Source organism: Nannospalax galili, unplaced genomic scaffold, assembly GCF_000622305.1.
Source record: "Nannospalax galili isolate Female #2095 unplaced genomic scaffold, S.galili_v1.0 scaffold441, whole genome shotgun sequence".
NCBI classification, from domain to species: domain Eukaryota; kingdom Metazoa; phylum Chordata; class Mammalia; order Rodentia; family Spalacidae; genus Nannospalax; species Nannospalax galili.
This window is the reverse complement of record NW_008348089.1, coordinates 7,299,927-7,319,323: the sequence shown is the minus strand read 5'-3', so window position 1 is coordinate 7,319,323 and position 19,397 is coordinate 7,299,927. Positions and strand designations below refer to the sequence as shown.

General features: G+C 38.9%; 1 protein-coding gene and 1 pseudogene across 3 annotated transcripts in view; both read right to left on the bottom strand.

The window, feature by feature from the left end:
- Window positions 1–19,397, bottom strand: part of Snca (synuclein alpha) — a 140,315-nt gene that overhangs the window by 81,850 nt on the left and 39,068 nt on the right. For 2 of the 3 annotated variants that reach the window (XM_017801015.2, XM_017801016.2), the window contains exon 5: window positions 7,212–7,304. The exons of the other annotated variant lie outside the window; for it this stretch is intronic. In XM_017801015.2, the coding sequence (XP_017656504.1) occupies window positions 7,212–7,304 (93 nt within the window). The remainder of the gene's footprint in view (window positions 1–7,211; window positions 7,305–19,397) is intronic. 3 annotated transcript variants of the gene reach the window in all.
- Window positions 9,464–9,603, bottom strand: LOC115072319 (annotated as a pseudogene).

Genomic DNA, 19,397 nt, shown 5'->3' with positions numbered 1-19,397 from the left:
TGGAAAGAAAGGAAGAGAAAAAGGAGTGTTTATAGAGAGGGAAGGAAGGAGGGAAGAAAGGAGCGAGGGAGGGAAAAAGGAAGGGGACAGTGGGGCCTGTGAGGGGATTCTAAGGCTCTGGATCATAACTGTGAAGTCAGGGAAGCTACCCAGGTGCTGTGTATCTTTGAAGTTTGGGGTGGGAGGGAACGCAACTATTATTCTGTGAGAGTAGCCATATCACTGTGAAGATGGCATGATCAGCTTTATTGCTACCGTTCAGCTCGAGACCCTTGTAACAAAGATTCTCTCTTCTGCTAAAAGCTACCCAACTGCTTTGCTCTGAGTGTTGCTTTCTGTCTTTACTGCCTGCCTTAAGGCCAATTCCTTCTGAGGAGTGAAGTCTCTCTGTCTACACCTTCTTTTCTACCTTGTGCTCCATAGTTGCACGTTTGGAGGGAGTGATGTGGTTTCCATGTTTTGTGATCCTCAGAAGTGATTGCTGTTGCTTTTGCTTCATAAGTGACTTGCATATGCTGTGGCTTGAAAATGTGTCCATTACAAGATGCGAGGGACTTGGATGGCTGTTGTGACTATTAAAGTCAAAGGATTGAGGTAGCGGTAAGTGTTGGTCAATATTTATAGAATCAAAAAGTTTAAATTTATTCTCTTTTGGTTCATTTATTTAAAAATTTTTGGATTTATTTTTATTTTTGTGTATGAGTGTTTTGCCTGCATGCATCTAAGTGCACTCATGTGTACAATGCTCATGGATGTCAGAAGAGGGCATCCAGAACCATTGAAGTGGATTTATAGGTGGCTGTGAGCTGCCATGTGGGTGCTGGGAACTGAAGTACTGGAGACCTCTGCAAGAACAGTACGTGCTTTTAATCACTGAGGCATCTCTCCAGTCTCTTAAGTTTTTTTATTTTCAAAACATAATTTAATAGTTTCTAGATGAGTCGTGTCAAATTCTGATTTCCTGTTAAGATATAAAACAATGTTTAGAAATTTTAAAACTTACAAAGCTCTCACTCGGTATCTTTCTATGTTTATCTGGAAGTTTTATCAGAAGTATTAACATTAGCTTCCTTGCTAAATTAAGAATTTTGAACGTTAGGTTATGAATAGTAATGCCTACCATGTTTTGGGGACATTTTTCCATGTGCTCTTTGCATTCTAAATGCTTAATTTGGGCTGACCCTCACATCACTGTCTGGAACTACTCTGGTCACTGCATCATAGGTGAGGAGGCACATACTCTGTGCTAGGTACTCTGGGCAGGCCAGCAGACAGGGTTTCTGACTCTATACTCAATGTTCCTAACCTCTGTTCCACTGCACTTCACAGGAAGAAAAGCTGTTTTTATGGAACCAGTTGGAAAGTCTATACTGTTTGACTAAACAATTCAATATTCAGGTTAAAATTCTGGAAAATGCGTGCACCAAACTTAAACATGACGGTGACTGAAACATAAAAGTATAATGAGCCCTCACTGCAGCTGAGTCATAGAACATGACACGTTTCCGGAAATTTCAGTACCATCAGAAGGTAATTAGAAAACAAGAATACACTGAGTACTTTTTGTTCATTTTAGGGAAATTTTTTTGCTAAGAGAAAAAGGTAACATGAAGGCTAAACGTCGTTACAATTCTGCAACGGCACATGAATATCAGGAATCATGCATCTACATAACTTCTTATCCTGTGGTCTCAGTTTAGGGAAAAAAATGAAAGCCTGAAGTCAGTCAACTTTCTCTCTCCCATCACATAGGCATAATAATAAACACATCATCAAACAATGTGCATCTTTTTTACCTTTCTGCTTATGGTTCATATTAAATATGCGTGTGCCTTACTAGCTGCACTGCAGTATTTACTGGAATCATTATGTGACCCACACATGCAATTTAAACTTTTTTACTCAACACATTAAAAAACTAGAAAGAAAGAGGTTAATTTATACTTAACTTAATGTAACATATTTAATATGTTCAGGTTTCCAAACGACATCTAGATAAATTATTGAGAAATGGTATATTACTTTTTAAATACTATGTTTTAGAAATCCAGTGTGCACGTCTTAATCCAGTATGTTTCATAACTACATCTCTCAATTTCAAGGGTTTAGAAGTACTTTGTCCAGTGACAACCATGTATAGTGATCAAGAAGAAATACTTACTGAATTCTTATAATATGGTAGCTCACAGTAGAGAAACCAAAAGGAAAATACAACATCTTTAAGAAGTCCTAAAGAAGCAAGAAAGGCAACGGTTTCCATAGGAACTTATGGCAGAGATGGTTGCCATCTTGAACAATGAGGTTCAAGCTATAAATATATGAGAACAACAGGTAAGGAATACCTGGTGAGCTCTGGTCACAACAGACAGGCTTGCATATAAGAGTATGCTTTGGGTGTTCAATAATTAGCTAATTCAAATGTCTAAATAAACAAATGACAAGAGATATGCCAAGAGAACAAGGGTAGATTAAAAGTAAAATCTTAGGACACACTCTAGTTTCTAATATAAAGTCAGTTAAATGTGCTTTCATAGGAAATGGTGTGTGAAGGGACTCAGGACAGAAAAACATTAACTGGAAGGAAAAGATCAATAAGTTAGAGAAGTTGAGAGTCTACTGCACCCTCCAGGTATAAGTCGGAGTCCCATCCAAAGCTTCTGAATGAGAAGGGTGTGAGAGAATGGAAGACAGACTGGGAAAGCTGTAGAAACCAGAATCACCATATGAGAGGGAGAATTATGGACTGTGAATGTGTTACTAAATATCGGTGCCGATACCAAAAACTGATATGGCAGGGTTGTTTGTTTGGCGGAAACATTCAGTAAAAGCTTTAGACCTGTTGAAGTTGAAATGAGGTAGCTATCCGAGTAGATATGTGTAGTGTGCACAGAGACACGGTAGGCAAGGGATCCAGCTAGAGCTGAGTAGTTGAGAATAAATGGCATTGCTGCGGAGGAGAGACGGGAGTAAGTCAGGAATCTACAGAGAAGATTGAGGCTTCGATTGATTGTGAGATTGTGATCATGGTTTTGTGGAGAATGTTTGGGGTAGTAAATAAACAATGAATAAAAGAATCAAATATTAAGTAGACAGGAAGGCTATGTGCCTTCTTATATGCAAACATATAGCTGCAAAAATATCAAGGCTGCTGCCTCCTGTGGCTCATTGGTATGCAAACCACAGCCTCTGGCAGTGCACAAGCGAAAGCAGAAGAGTCATCTGTGATGTCACGAAATCCTTTGTGCAAACACTACATTGTCCTATTACATTCTTGCCCGTGTTTTACATAACATGACTGACTAAAATGAGTGTTGTGTGTGCCCTTTATTAACAAATCCTTGTCTAAATCCCACAAGGATTTTTCTAAAGACAAACCTGGCTCACTAAATAGTATGCACTCCGGTTGAATTTTAATAAATCTCATAAACATAGCCAGGTGTGGTTCTGAGCCTTTCCTCTTTCCACTGCCGTCTTTCTCTTGGTCTGTTTTCTGTAGCTTGTCCCAAGTCTGTGTTCTCTCCTGTCGCCCCTTTGGACACTCCCTCAGTCCTGCTCCTGCCTATGCCCCAAGAGGAGGAACCATGTGGGTCTGCCTCAATCTTGGCACTACTGTCCTTCTGAACAGGTTGTCTAGCCTGCTCAGTGAGTGCTAGGGAAACACTCTTCTCTCCTAGAGTTGTGGTAAGTAGAAATGAACCCAGGCGAGGAGGAACTGCCCAGATAAAGAACGACTGTGTAGCAATGTACTCTTTTGACAGACGTTAATCAACAGGAGCAACAGAGACTGGGTAAGAGCGGGAGGAAGGCAGAGCACTGTCAGCAGGCAGTGTGAACGCACCAAGGTCTAGCACAGTCAGGAGACCATGTGACATGGCACACACTTATTTCTCTTCTTCCTCATCTCCTCTCTTCGCTGTCCCTCCCTTTCCCAACTCCATCCCTCTCTCATCTCTCTTTCATCTCTGCGTGGTAACCTCCGCTGTTCATCTAACCATTGCTGTAATTGTGCCCTTATTTTTATCTTCATAGCTCGTCATTTTAAGAAGTTTCTTCAAATCACCGTATTTGTGTGTACCATCTGCTCCTTGCAGAAATTATAACAGACACACCAAAATTCCAAATAGTTACTGAGTTTTCTATGTATACGGCCTAGACACTGGTGTGTGTGTGCATACAGCCTTATAATAATTACAGGTTAGCACCTAGATTCCTTTCATACCTTGATTTGATTAATTAAGGCTAGCTATGACTAGCAAGACCACTCGAACTCATCCTTCTCCTTCTCCTGTGAAATGTGTTCTATTACGAACAGGGGCTCATCAGGGGCACTGCAAACGGCACGGACATGGTAACTGAGATGAGTGTGTGAGGTAGATAGCGAGCCCCTGTTGCTCCTTCTACCGTCACGTGTTACAAACAAGCTGGAAGTACAAAAAGTTGTGACTATTCATTTAGTCACTCTTGAGTTAAATTAACCAATCACACTAAATTCCTCCCACCCACACACACCCGCGAATCAACTATCATATCTCTACACATCATCCCAATCATTCCAATACACTGTAGGTGCCTGTAGAGTGTGCTCGGTCCTGTGAAGCAATAAAGGTGAGATGCAGCCTTAGTCTGAAAAGAATGTACAGTCTCCAAGGTGTGAAAAACAAGACTGTAAGTGGGCATTAAATTTGAATATTAAATCATCAGCGTCACAAAGAGATCTCCACAGTGCCTACAAAGGGAATATGTAAGGGTCCAGGCTAAACAATGTCAAATGCATTATCATATGAAATTTGAGGTGAAACGGCAGAACAATCCACACAATGCTTCTCAGCATTGAGGAAACTACCAGAATAAATACATCTCCCTGTTTTAACTGCATTCCTGGCATATCTAATGCACAACAGTCTTTGATAGTTAAATGACTCATTAAACATGACCTGCTCCCATTAGCTTGATGAGATGTAATTAAGGATTATTTTAAAATACAAATGATCTCTCCATGTATTTTAAATCTAAAATTTAATTCATACTCTTACTAAAGTGACTCTAACTGGAAAATAGAATATATAAAAAAGTATGAAACAAAATTTCTACTATTCTGGAAAAATATAATTTGTAATTTAGAGCCTTTTAAGAAGACCCAATTTTTTCAATGAATATTTTTATTGAATTTTTGTGAATTTCATACAATATATCTTAATCATATTTAGACCCACTCCCCTATCTGCATCTCCCCCATAATCTGCCCACAGGATTTCACATATTCTATCATATATGGTAAGGCCTATCGAGTCAAGTTTGCATACCCAGATGTCCTTCTCACACTGAGTTCATCCTCTGGAGCCTGGTCAGCCTATGTAGCATCTCTTTCTTAAAGAAGATCAACTCTCCCTCACCTAGCAGTGATGAAATGCTAAAAGTTCCTTGGCTCAGGTTGGGGCCTCCTCCTTGTTCTATGCTGGTTTTTGTATGATTGAGTTTGCATGGGCTTGGGGTCTGCTGTCACCATTGCTGTAAGTTTATATGAGCAAGCCAAAGGGTAGACTGAATTTTTTAGAGAACTTCCACATATTCTCTTCCTTCCCTTCCTGTTCCCACATTACCATCTTGTTTACTGTGTTGCATAATTAAAGGTAATGAGTAATGATATAATATCATCAAATTTTGGAGTTCACATTAGGACTCGGACTGTATAGGTTAATAGATTCCAAATACTGACAATCACAACAGCCTCACTGCCCTAAGATCTCCCATGCCTCCCACTCGGCCTTCCACCTGCCCTTCCCACTACCCCAGGAGACCACTATTTTGTTGTTGCTGTTGGTGGTGGTGGTGGTGGTTTTGTTTTGTTTTACTGTCTTCATAATACTCTCATTCCCAGAGTATCACATTGTTATAGATCACTATATACTATAGATTGTAGTCTTCCAACACTGCCTCATATTATTTGGAATAGATATTTTAAGTTCTTCCATGTGTTTTTGTGCTATGATAGCCCACTTTTTAAATCACTGAATAATAGTCCATTGAGTAGATGTGTCGTGGTTTGTTTATCATTCACCTATTAAAGCACATATTGGTTGCCTCCAAGTTTTGGCAATTGTGAATAAAGCTACTCTAAACACCCATGTGCAGGTTTAATGTAAACATCAGTTTTCAGCTCATGTGGGTAAATACCAAGGACTGTGATGCTGGATCATATGTTAAGTCTAGGTTTAGCTTTGTAAGAAACTGCCAAACTAGATTCTAAAACAACTACCATTATTATTATTTTTTTTTTTGCATTCCCACCTTAGTGAATGAGTAACCACCGTTTCACCCCACCAGCATTCAGAGCTCTCTATGCATTGGATTTGATCCGTCTGACAGATACCTAGATAGCTATTAGACAGACTGGCAATTGATCAAGAAAAGAGCAGAGCCAGAGGCTCCACTTTTTCCCTGAAGCAACAAAGAGAGGAGACAACAGAAAAGGGATAGTAAATAATAGAGTGTTTCCTAGTGCTCTGTAAGAATGGATGATGTTGCTTGTTTGTTTGTTTGTTTGTTTGTTTGAGACATGGTCTCACTACAGCCCCAGCTGGCCTGGAACTTGCTATGTCAACCATCCCAGACTGGCCTCTGATCTTACAACAATCCTTATGTCCCTGGCTCTGATCTCAAAGTAATCCTCCAGTCTCTGCCTCCAGAATGCTGGGATTAAAGGCCTGTGCCAGCACGTCCAGCTCACAATCAGCTAAGAATGAATGATTTTTAAAAGCTGATTTTTGACAATGACAAGATATAAATCTTTCATTATGTATTTTCCACTGGTTTCAAGGATAAAGATTTGTTAACTGATAGAAATTTTTGAGTAAAATTGTTCTTGTTTGAATGTGTATGACTATATACATCAGAATCCTTGAGTCTTGATTCCCAGGATGCATAGCAATTCCTGGTGCAGTTGGGTGGGCACTGAACTCGGAGTCACTAGATTTCAGTTTGTTTTCTTTCTCTGAGTCACCATTTAAGAGATCCGGGGTTCATTTGATTTTTTTACAAGCTTTAAAAATGAAAGTTACATGATTTTTCTGCTGTTGTAACATTAATGGTGGGTGTTGATGTTAATATCAATTAACATTTAGCAACTATGTCATGCATTTGAAATTACACAAAAGTCTGAAAATCATAAAGCACTACATCAAATGTAATGTCTTATCTGTGATGACCCTTACCTCAAAGAGCTTAGAATTTGTCAGGGAAATGTGACACTCAGCCCAAGACTTTTTGATTCGTGAAAAGATGAAATGTGACAAATTTCCAGGTTTCTAAGGAAGAATAGGAAAGGGCTGTAAATTTTAAGCTTTTTTTTAGTGCAGGTTATAGGACACTCATCATCATCTCTCTAAGACAGGAATTTTAATGTTTTCAATTCATACACATAAAATGAATCATGAAGCAGCATGTCATGATCACACAGCTAATGAAGGCAGTTCCACTCCCCACAGGAAATTGGAGAAACTGTGTTACTTAGCAATAACTACACAGACTAGTCCAGAAATCAAATTTTTAGAAGCCAAGTCATCTTCATCTATTACCCTATAGCTATGAACAGTGCCCAAATCTGGGACCTCCGCAAGGAATGCTTGCATGTAGCATCTTTACTCTCTCAAGAGTTGGGTATTTTTAAACACTGGCTCTGCAATAGTAATAATGCTGATTTACTTTTCCTTTTATTAAAGAAACAAAACTCCCCAAACAACCTCACTCTGTCTGTGACCTTCAGTAGTGAGTAAGACTGGATAGAATATCATGATAAATTCGTGACAGATTTAGAATCCCAGCATCTCATCTTCCTGGCTACCCAGAAGCTGAGAGGCTTGGAGTGATTCCAGTGTGATAAGGAAAAACAGTGAACTGAGTGTCTAGAGCTAACGTGGTCTGAGGAAACAATTCCCTTAGGTTTTTTGAGCTTTGATTAAAGAGTCGGGCAGAAAAGAGGAGTCAGAGTTGTTACACGGACCCGCAGTGTTCATTATCGTGGATCTAAGAACACATCTTAGTCGTTCTCGCATACCAGGACTTAGGACAGTGTACAACACTGCACCTAAATCCGTCACACGACCAAATGTTCTTGTGAAAGGAAGTACTGACAGCCGAGGACCAGCATAACTTTTGTGGGCTGCATATGTTTTGCACATGCACTGGTTCACTTTTGCTGATTTTTTTTCGGTTCCTGTATAAGAATCAACTTCACCTCTCATTCAAAACACAACACTTGAATGAAAACTTTAAATGTCAATGCATTTCTGGCTTAGAGTGCGTAAAAGATCCAAAATGAGCAGAGGCAGCAATTTTAGTATCTATGAGCAAATCAGTCCTGACAAAATGGTTGTCTCTATTGGCTTACGTGAAATGTGAGTGGGTGAAATCAAATAATCTTATTCTGTGATGCAGTGCATCCTAGAACATTTAGCTCTCATAGGACACAGTCCAATGCCAGAAATGTGATTCCATTGAAAATAGTTTAAAACTCATTGTAAAGACATAAAATACAATTATTTTTAATATTTTATTTATAGTGTGTATATGAATGCATTGCCTGCATGTGTGTAAGTGCACCCACGTTGTGCAATGCCTGCAGAAGTCAGAAGAGAGTATGGGATCCCCTGGAACATACAGAAAGAAAGAAAAGCAAATTACAAACTGAAAAAAAAAATTAACATTTAACATAAAAAGTGCATAGGAATTCAATTTTATAAGAAAACTATAGACATATAGACAGCAGAAGGTGGGTAAGTTCCTGAAAACAGTAGATAAAAAATTTAAAGCACATTTTATTGAATTTGGAATTAACTTTAAAAGAAAAATTAATCACTATGGCAGCAGAAGGTCTGCCTGTGTCTCATTGATTTGGATTCAGTTAAAATGCTGGGTAAACAAGTGAAAATTGGGAGCAGAAATAATTTCAGACAAAATACTATGAATAAATGTAACATCTTACATAACCAATTTCCCAGTATTTTCAGTGTGGCAGAAAGTGTTAATTCCAAGCACATATTCAAATTTGGAAGGAAAAAGTGAGGGTGACCTGTGGTCACTGCCCTTCTCCCTTCATGAGGCAGGTAAGTTAGGGCCACAGTGGGTGGCTTTGAGCTTCTCTACCTTTATTACTTAGATGAGGTTGGAGAACCAGAAATAGAAGACCTACGTCTCACAAGTTACTTGTTCACAAAATTCTCGCTGGTATCTAGGTCACACAGATGTGTTTCAGATCTAGGAATTAAGTGCATGCACCCTGTGCCTTGAATGTGAGGGTGACAGCTCTTATACAGAATTGTGTGATAGAAAATGACCTATTCTCCGTAGAAGAACTGTCAGCATACAATGGCTTCAACCCTCTCAAACATACAGTAGGTATGTAGCTTTGAATATTCATTTTTATGTAAGAGGAGTTGTTGGACATACAGGTCAGCTCCACCTTGCTGCTGTTCTAGTCCTTGTAAGTATCAAAGCTCACACTCAACAGTGAATGAGTTCTGGGTTGCAAAAGAGGATTTATTTTTATTTTTGCACCTGTCTTTCATGCCTTTGTCCACCAGTTGAACACACACACACACACACACACACACACACACACACACACGGTACAACAACCCACAACAGAGGAAAGGGAGTGGGCCTTACTTCAGCACACCTCTGTGTAAGATTGTAGAGCACTGACACTGAGATTTCTCTGGCACTCAGTTCATGGGTATTATGTAAGATACATGGAGCTTTTCTTTTGCTAATAGAGGACATGAAATACAAGTGGGGGAGTGGAGAGTTGGGGGTTGGCAGAGTGCGGGCGAAGATACGGAGGAGGTCTGAATATAATGAAAACTCATTGTATGAAATTCTTGAATCAATAACACTTAAAAATGATTTGTTAATCAAAGATGTGCTCTAAAATGAGGAATTTCTAAAGACATTAGTAAAAGCTATAAAAGGAAATTTCAAAGTCTCCCTTTGGAATCTTGATAAAATTTAAAAGTTGAATTCTCTGAACCACAAAAGCTAATAAGAATTTAACAGTTTTCTCACAGGGAAATCCTCATTGTTGATGAGTTCTAAAGAAATCAAGAAACCAAGTGTTTTCATCCAGCCTCTCTGGTTCTACATGACCAAAGTCTAGAGACTCCTCTCTCTCTCAGTCTCTGTCTCTCACTGTGCACTTTTCCTCTCTCTCTCTCTCTCTCTCTCTCTCTCTGCACCCTCTTCCTCTCCCTCTCAGTTCCTTGTCACTGATGAGGATTGTCATGTCATTTGCCAAGGAATTTACATTTTATAACTGTCATCCTGAAATAAAAGGCAGATGGAAGTGTCATTTTTGTTAGGCCTGCCCAACACTTCATTTTATCATTCATATTCCAATCTTTGGAAGAAGGCATTGGCTATGTTTGGATTTAAGCTGTGGAAAGTTGTATTGGAAGGCACTGTTTCCAAAGGAAAACACACAGTTAAACTTTACTTTCAAATACAAACATTGAAGGTTCAAACAATGCCCAGACTATACGTGAGACCTCTGTTTAGCTCTGAAATAAATTGATGCACTATGGATACAGTTGTCTAACTACTAAAAATAAAATGATGATTATAAGAAGTCTACCTATTAAAATGCAATTTTAAAACTATTATCACATATGCTAAAAACACATTGGAAACTATTTGTGACCTTACATAATTAGTGTGCTGTGGATAAAGTTAATAAAAGTAAACATTTAAAAAATATTTTATTTATGATTTTTATTTTATGTATACACATGTATTGCCTGCATGTAGGCAAGTGCACTTGTGTCGTGCAATGCCTGTGGAGGACAGAAGAGGCTGTTGGATCCCCTGGAACTGGAGTTACAGACAGTTGTTAGCTGCCATGTGGGTGCTGGGATTCAAACCCGGGTCTTCTGCAAGAACAGTCAGTGTTCTTAACTGCTGAGCCATCTCTCCAGCCCCATAAAAGTAAAATTTTAAGGGCTCATGAAGATAAGAATAATTGCTATTTTGATCTGAATATTGCCCAGAATTCATGAACTGAAACGTAATCACCAATGATAGAAATTTAAGATCAGGCCTTTTAGAGGTAATTAAGTTGTAAGGACTCTGTGATACAGGAAGGAGATGGAGGGAACATCTCACCCCTTCAACTCTTTCTACCTTGTGAGGACAGAACTAAGTTCTCTTATAAGATACATCAACAAAGTCCCATCCAGGGGCAAGGGTGAGACCCTCCAGAACACGGAAGCTGCCAAAGCCTTGATCTTGGAGTTCCTGGCCTCTATAACACGAGGAACAATGTCTGATGTTCATAAACTACCTAGTCTCATGTATTTTGTGACAGCAGCACATAAACTATGAGAACAACTCTCAGAGTCTGAAGATTGGTGATAAGAATTTTCAAAGTCAGTTAATGATCAGGGCCCAAAAGATCAGATACACTTGACAAAAATGGAAGAGCAATTAGGCAGTCACTCGGGTAACACAAACTATAGCTCTTGGAAATTATCTGCTCTAATTTCTTGAAATTTGAATGAAATATATAATTATCATTAACTAGCAAGAGAGAGAATTGCCATTTTATATTAGTTTGATCATTAAGATCAAGAGGAATCTATAAAATAAGTTCTAGAGCCAGATTTTTTTAATGATCAAAACCTTGATACCTCATGATAGAATGCCCAGTTGAAGAAAGCTGTCATTATCAAGCAGCCACTTCCCTCCCTCCTGGGAGGACTATTTGTTGAGACAGCCCATTTCCCAAGACAGCCTGTCCTTGTGCAAATAGTCCCAAGAAGAGAACACAAACCCTCTGTCTCTCAATATAAAACAGAGCAAAGGGTGCCAGGAAGCAGGGGCCATAAGGGGGCCATAAACTTCTCAAGAGTGCCCCTGATCTGCACATAGTCAGCCAGCCACCACTGTATCCCATAAAATCTCCAATGACTGCCCCAAGGCAGCAGTGGATTCCAACATGCAGGAAGGCTGCTGTTTGCTGTCCCTCCCTGGGGTGCTTCAGTAGACTCAGTCTTGTCTGAGGTCAGGTGTGGTCTCCTTTCTCCCCTATTGTTCCTGCATTCTGCACCCAGAAACCTAAAACTTCACCCAGAAGCAATGTGGTTTCATAGTAGAAGGGAAGACAAGAAGACTGGGGTGTCTTCAAGTCTATAACATTAATAAATTAAGATCATTGGCAGCTAGATGTTAATGCTTAGGGCCCCCCAAATAAAATCATGTCACATCACTTAAACATGACTGCAGCTATGACAATAGTCACACACAGGATGAAACAACAAAATGGATGAGATGAATTCATGTATGCATGGGTAAGTGAATAAGCAGAAAAGGTCTAAAATACGTTAATAACTTCAAGTCCTTCAAAGCTAAAATGACACATGAATCAATTTAAGTGGGAACTTGCACACCAAGAAGAAAACTTCATGCATTGCTAAAGGAAGAGTGTGCTTAAAGACATGCTCTAAATAGTGTGGAATGCTATAAACGCCAAAATATGTTATGATTATGAATCATATATTTATTAAGGAAAATTGTAGAAAGTATAGGAAAAGGGAGACAATAGAATGACTATAACTCAGGATCTGAAACTGGTCACTGAATTGCAGTGTTTTCTCAAGGCTAAGTGGGAGGTAGTCCTGTGGCTGCTTTATTGCCTGGGAAGCATGGCTGGCATTTCACAAGGAAGGCCTGGGGCTGGTGAACATTCTACTACAAACAAGACAGCTGAGCATAGCAAAGCGTTACCAGCACAAAACACAAATTGCTTCACTGATAAAAAGTGAGGGCCTAGTGTATTAGCTTCAGGTCTTTTGCACACATAAATACACACATGTGTACACAAACATGCATGTACACACATATATACATGTTCCCTTTTAATATTTTATTTATTGTTTTTATTTTATGTGTGTGGGTGTATTGCCTGCATGTATGTAAGTGTACCTGTGCCATGCAATGCTTGTGGTGGTCAGAAGAGGGCACTGGATCCCCTGAAACTGGAGTAAGGATGGTTGTTAGCTGCCATGTGGGTGCCGGGAATTGGACCCAGGTCCTCTGCAAGAGCAGCCAGTGCTGTTAACAGCTGAGTCATCTCTCCAGTCTATATACATGTTTCTTAAGAACAAAAAATGTTTCCAACATTCATACTGTCATCTGTCCTTAACACTTAAGGCAACAAGAACAACCTCACATGAATAAAATGAACCATTTCTTTGCCCTTGCCTCAAGGACTGTTGATGTTTAAGTTGTGAGACTGAGCCTTTAACCACTAAGTCATCTCTCCAGCCAGTCTCAAGGAATTTTAAAGAAAGTGGCCATAAATAATAGGTTGTATAGGGATGCTGAGTCCTCAACAATCCCTCTAAATGTTCTTTTTCTGGAATCTAAAACTAGTCGTAGAAAGAGTGAGAGGAGAAAAGTTTCATTAACCCGAGCCATCTCATTGTACACTTAGACTCGTTCTTCATGCACCAGGCACTGAAGAAACATTAAGATGTAGTATTAAGGACTCAGATTTTAAATTTAATAGAGAAATATTTTAACTTTGTATATGCTAGCATTTCCTAAGATTCTTTCATCAGAACTCTTCCCAAGTATAGCATGTATGTAACATTCATTAGAAACTCGTGGCTTTGGGGGGAAATTTACAGGAACATAAATTAATGTGTTGGTTAAACTTGAGATCTAGAATCACCTAGGACATGGGCCTCTAGTCATGACTGTGAGGGTGCATCTTGATTAGGCTGACTGGAGGGGGAAGACCTGGCCACTGTGGATGGCCCCATCCCCTGGGCTGAGATCTTAGACTGTGTGAAAAGGAGAAAATGAACTGAGCATAAGCACTCATGCTCTCTGCACTTGACTGTGGGTGCTATGTGACTAGCTACTCCAGGTTCCTGAAGCTTTGACTTCCCTTGAACCACGAACTAGCATCAACCCTTTCTCCCTTAAATTGCTTATGTCAGAGTATTTTATCACAGCAACAGGAAAAGAAACTAAGACAAGAAGCATGGCTCATGTTATTTAGCTAAATAAAGTGTTGTGTTTTGTGTTTTCCTCTCTATGTTAAGCATCTTAATAGTCAAACTACACTGATGTGGAAGTGGCTTTCTATAATCCTGTATCTAACACATATCTTAGAGACAAAGCAAGCTCTTTACAGCAAAGTTCTACAATCATACTGCACTCTAGTTGATTGTCTTTCGTCTGCTTGTCACATTTCATTCTCATTCCTGCCTATGCAATTGGTTGTCCAGTTACAGATGAGCAACTTTGCTTTGGAAAGGTTAAATGAGTTGCCAGGGGTCTGGCAAGGCATAATTGAAAAAATCGGCCTAAAATTCAAGCCACTGAAGAAAGAAAACATTTGAGCCTATTTAATTCAACATTTTTATTGCACAGATTAAAAATGCTCATGCTCAGAGCAGTGTGGTGACCTCATCCAGCGTGATGAAAGAGAGGGACCCGTGTCCTGTGCTCAGTGACCTGGAGTGCTTCGGCTTCTCTCTACCCCCAGCCATGCTTTCTCTAGGTTGGAGGAAAACAAATAGTGCATATAAACTAGAAATGTGGTGTGATGAGCAGGTCCAGATGGCCATCACTGTGGGTCAAATAGCACATGCAAAGCAGCTTTCTTCACAGCACATGTGAGGTGCCTTTGTTCCAGACTCATAAAGACCGCCATCCATGGAAGGGTGCTACCATGAGCAACTGTGTTAGTATGCAGTGGAGAATACTTTTTGAAGGATACCTACTTATATGTGTTGTAGTATTACAGATTAAAGATGTTATAGCCATTTTATGCTTTGCATGACAATTATATTGATCCTAAACTCAGTGACAGAAATAGGAGGCACATCCTTCTCTAACAGACATGGAAACATTACTCAACCCACTGAGAAAAATGGAGCATCAAGGTTACCATGTATATACATTGAAAATGTACATACACTTGAAAATGTGTATGGCAGGAAATTATATAATAATTGTTAAAAGGGAAATTTTCTCTTTTTGTGTGGATTCCAAATACTCAAATAAAAAGAAGTGGGGGAGGGAGGCTGGAGATGGTTTGCTACTTTCAAATTCATCTCATCAAAAATATTGTTAAAATATAAAGTTGATATTATTCTTAATGTCCATAAATTTGCAACTGTATTCATTCATACAAACTGGGTTCCAAATACATTGATCATATTGGATTGATTTGAAGAACACAGATGAAGATGAAATTAGAAAGACATATATGACTTTTTCCTATTTCTCATTTATTCCATCATTATTTATTCAGCAAATCCTGGTTCTTCTGTATATTAATATGCACTATGGCATTATCGAGAATTAAATACTACTTGGGGAATTTTCTATTTAATGAGTCCACTAAACAGAGAGAGATGGGGGTATTTAAATTTTATGTAAGAATTCAAATGTTGGCAGAGTTGTAATAAAGTTTCTTATGAAGGAAATACTTTGTATTGGAATTGGAAAGCTACTGTAGAACAATGGGATTGATAAGCTGGATCATCCAACTCTAGTTCTTTTTTAAAATACATTTTACGTGTATGAGTGCTTTGCATGTTCACTTGTGCATGCAATGCCTGAGGAAGCCAGAAGAGGCCATCAGTTCCCCTGGAAATGGAGTTATAAATGGTTGTCGGCTGCCATGTAGGTGCTGGAAGTGGAAGCCGGGTTCCCTGGAAGAACAGAATGTGCTCTTAACCACTGACCCATCTCTCCAGTCCCCCTCGCTTAGTTCTTACAATGGTATTTTTCCATGTAAAACAAACTGACCTCTTTTACCTCATCTCTTTTCCTGTGACTATCAAGTAATTGTATTATGTCTCTGATTATTGTATATTTTGAATATCTAGAGAGCCACAAGACATCTTTTGATAAGCAGCAATGCAATCAGTGTTTCTCTGAGATAGAAAGCTATAGTCTACATCTGAAGGGACAGCTAATCATATTGTTTCTTACTTTTTAAGGTTTGGAATAAAACCAGTGAGTGTCTAATATATAAACACATCTTAATCATTTTATGCCTACACATGTAAATGCTGTCTAACTTAGACATTTTATTACAAAGTGGAAATATGTCTTAGAGAAGAACAGAAGTTAGAAATATAACTATGTATATTATATAAGATGACCAAATCTAGAGATCTCTTGAAGACAATAGCCAATAATATATGCTGGTAATTTTCCAAGAGAGTAAATTTTAGGAACTGCTATTACAAGATAAAGGAAGAAAGAAAACAACTTTGTGAGCATTCAGATATGTTAACCTGCTTGGCTGTAGGAATCACTTTACTATGTCTTTGTATGCCAAGATGAGTGTGTCATGCTTTATCCTATTATAAAATAAATTTTAGAAAATTACCTGTTTGAAATCATCCAATGTAATAGCACAAGATCAGTGAAACACTATAAAATACTATGTGATCTTTGTGTGAAGGGACACTAGCAATAAATGCTCACACGTGTACCAACAAAACAGACTCATGAAAGTCTTGACAGTGCTCTCAAGCAGTATTCAGCAGAGACTTAATGTGTGTCCAACATTAACACTCGCACCCACTCACCGGTGTGCCTTATATTAGTTCTTTCATTCTCATCTTAGGATGTATTTTGCTAAAAAAAATGTCCATAATCAGACCTTGCAACATTGAACTTGGGGTTTTAGTCACTTCCATGCTGCTGAAGGCTGCATGCTGCACGCTATAAACCACTGATTCTAGAACACGGGTGGAAGTATTTTTGTGTCCTTATGTCCAAACAGCTAAAATATGGCTACTACCTCGACATGCCTGAGGTAACTTCATACACAACTAAAAAAACCCATCTTAACAGAGTTTAGAGTACAAGATTTACTCACTGTAATAACATTTCTCTCTCGTTTCTAACAAAATCCATTTGACATTTCCTATAGTAGATAAAGGCTCCTGGCATCCACACAGTAGTCAGAGTGTTTCACCAGGAGTTACTGTGTCTGTCACCCTGCCTGGCCGACACACTTTAGGCAGGGGCCTTTCACAGTCATTCACCTTTGCGTTCCCCACTGAGCCATAAGGACGCCCAGCACGCACACAGGAAGCACAGAGTAAATTGCTGAGTGCTACTGAATTTCAACAACAACAACAAAACACTAAAACACAACAATAAGCCTATTTTTCCTTACCACTTTGTAAGTAACCACATTTCACTGTTCTGTTTAGAACCTTGTGATTCAAGTCACTAAGATTCATAATTCATTCATATAAAGTCCAATGGAACAGTGTTACATACAACAAAAAGAACTTAGCATGTGTTTCTAAGCAGGGACAATGTACATACAATTTGCAGCCGCTCTTATGAGTAAAAATATTGATTTGTATGTGCCACATTGCAAAAATGTTGCTGATTATAATCTTTTAAAATAAATCAATTATGCCAGTTGTTTGTCCTTTGTTTCCCACGTTACTATGCTTTATTATTCTAGTGCTGTCAGAATCACTGTAGTCACAACAAACACAAGGCAGTCCATTCATTGTGCCACGAAGCTTTTATTTCAGTTTGAATATACCTAATAGACCTTCAAAGGTTAATAGCAAAGACAAGACCCAAAAAGCTCTATTTCATATAGTATATTACATTGTTAAACCCTGAAGAAGAAAGCTTACCATGCAGTAAAATAGTACACTAATCCTGACATTGCTAACCAGTACATTCATGTAAACAATCTTAAGATGCCACCTATAATCTGTGTGTTTCCTCAAAGAACTCTAAAATGCTGCCTGTGGAACTGTGGCTGCTTTATAAAGCCAGTATTAAATAAGTCAGCTAACGGCAATGTATATCAGCTGATCAGTCAGGCAGTAAACATCAAAGATTCTGACTTCAACCTGACACTGGATACCCAACACATACTTGGGTAGCTATCTTTTTATGAATTAAGGCAGGATCATAGACTACATGCTTTAGCTTATTTCAAATCAAAGTATCGAAGTTATTTATGTATAATCTAAGGTCAAAATTTGGATTGTTTCAGAACTTCATTCTGTTTCTGAAGAAAACCAATAAAGACTACTGAGCCTTCACATTACAATAGGCTGGTGGCTAAATGGACTTTTAAAACAAAGCAGAAAATGCACTATATGCAAGGCTTGTGGACTTTCAACACTTTAGATAGTAAGATAATTACAAATATTTAAAAAATCTGGCTATGGGGGCTGGAGAGATGGCTCAGTGGTTAAGAGCACTGACTGCTCTTGTAGAGGACTCAGGTTCTATTCCTAGCACCCACATGGCGGCTAACAAACCATCCTTAACTCCATTTCTAGGGAAATCCAAAGCCCTCTTCTGACCTCCGCGGCATTGTAGGACACAGGTGCACTGACATACATGCAGGCAATGCACTCATATACGTAAAATAAAAATAACAAATTTTTTTTAAAAAAAAATCTGGCTACAATTCTGATAGAGCATTCTATATCACATTAAAGAGATTATCACTATTCAGCAATGGTTTATTTTAGCAGCTGCCACACACAATGCTCTGCTGAGAGCCTGAGGCAGACTGAGAGACCAAATGTCCCAGCAAGCAGCTCTGTATCATAAACATGTGGCATTACACACAGCATTGACTCCGGGCACTTTCTTTGTTCAACAGTCTCGGTATCTGCAGATCTCCTTAGTTGAAATGGGAAACATATTAAATCACTGAGAGTTTCCATTTCTGCCAATGCGTTTTAGCTAGCTTCCACTGTGACAGTCAACCGAATGAACACTGAGAACTTAATTATATGCCTGATAATCTCTTGCACACAGGTTAAATGTAGATCAGAGTTTTTATTCTAATTTACTAAGTAGAAAAGCTAAAAACATTTGACAAAACCAATTCTATAAATTCAAGACAACCTACTTGCTCTTAGGTAACGTTTTAGAAAGGTAGACTCATATGATCAAATTTACAAAAATACTTGGCTGCTCTGTTTGCTTCTTCTTGACCCAAGGGCTGTTCAACTGTGATTGGATTCCTGCACACTTGTGAGCATTCCAGTTTCCTCCAGGTTCTGATTTCTAATTTCACACTATGTGGTAGAAAAATTGCTTTGCTTTGATTTCAGTTGTCTTAAATTTGTTAGGATTTGTGCTGGACAGCTTTAGTTGTCAGCTTGACACACCTGGGTAGAGGGAATCTCAGTTGGGGAATCACCTCCCTTGCTTGTGGCCATGTCTGTGAGATATTTTCTTGATTGTTGAGTGATGTGAGAGGGCCCAGCCCACTGTGGGCAGTGCCACCCCTGGGTAGGTTGTTCTGTATCGTATAAGAAAGCAGGCAGAGCATGGGCCAGGGGAGCAAGCCAGTAAGCAGCGTTCTTCTATGGCCTGTGCTC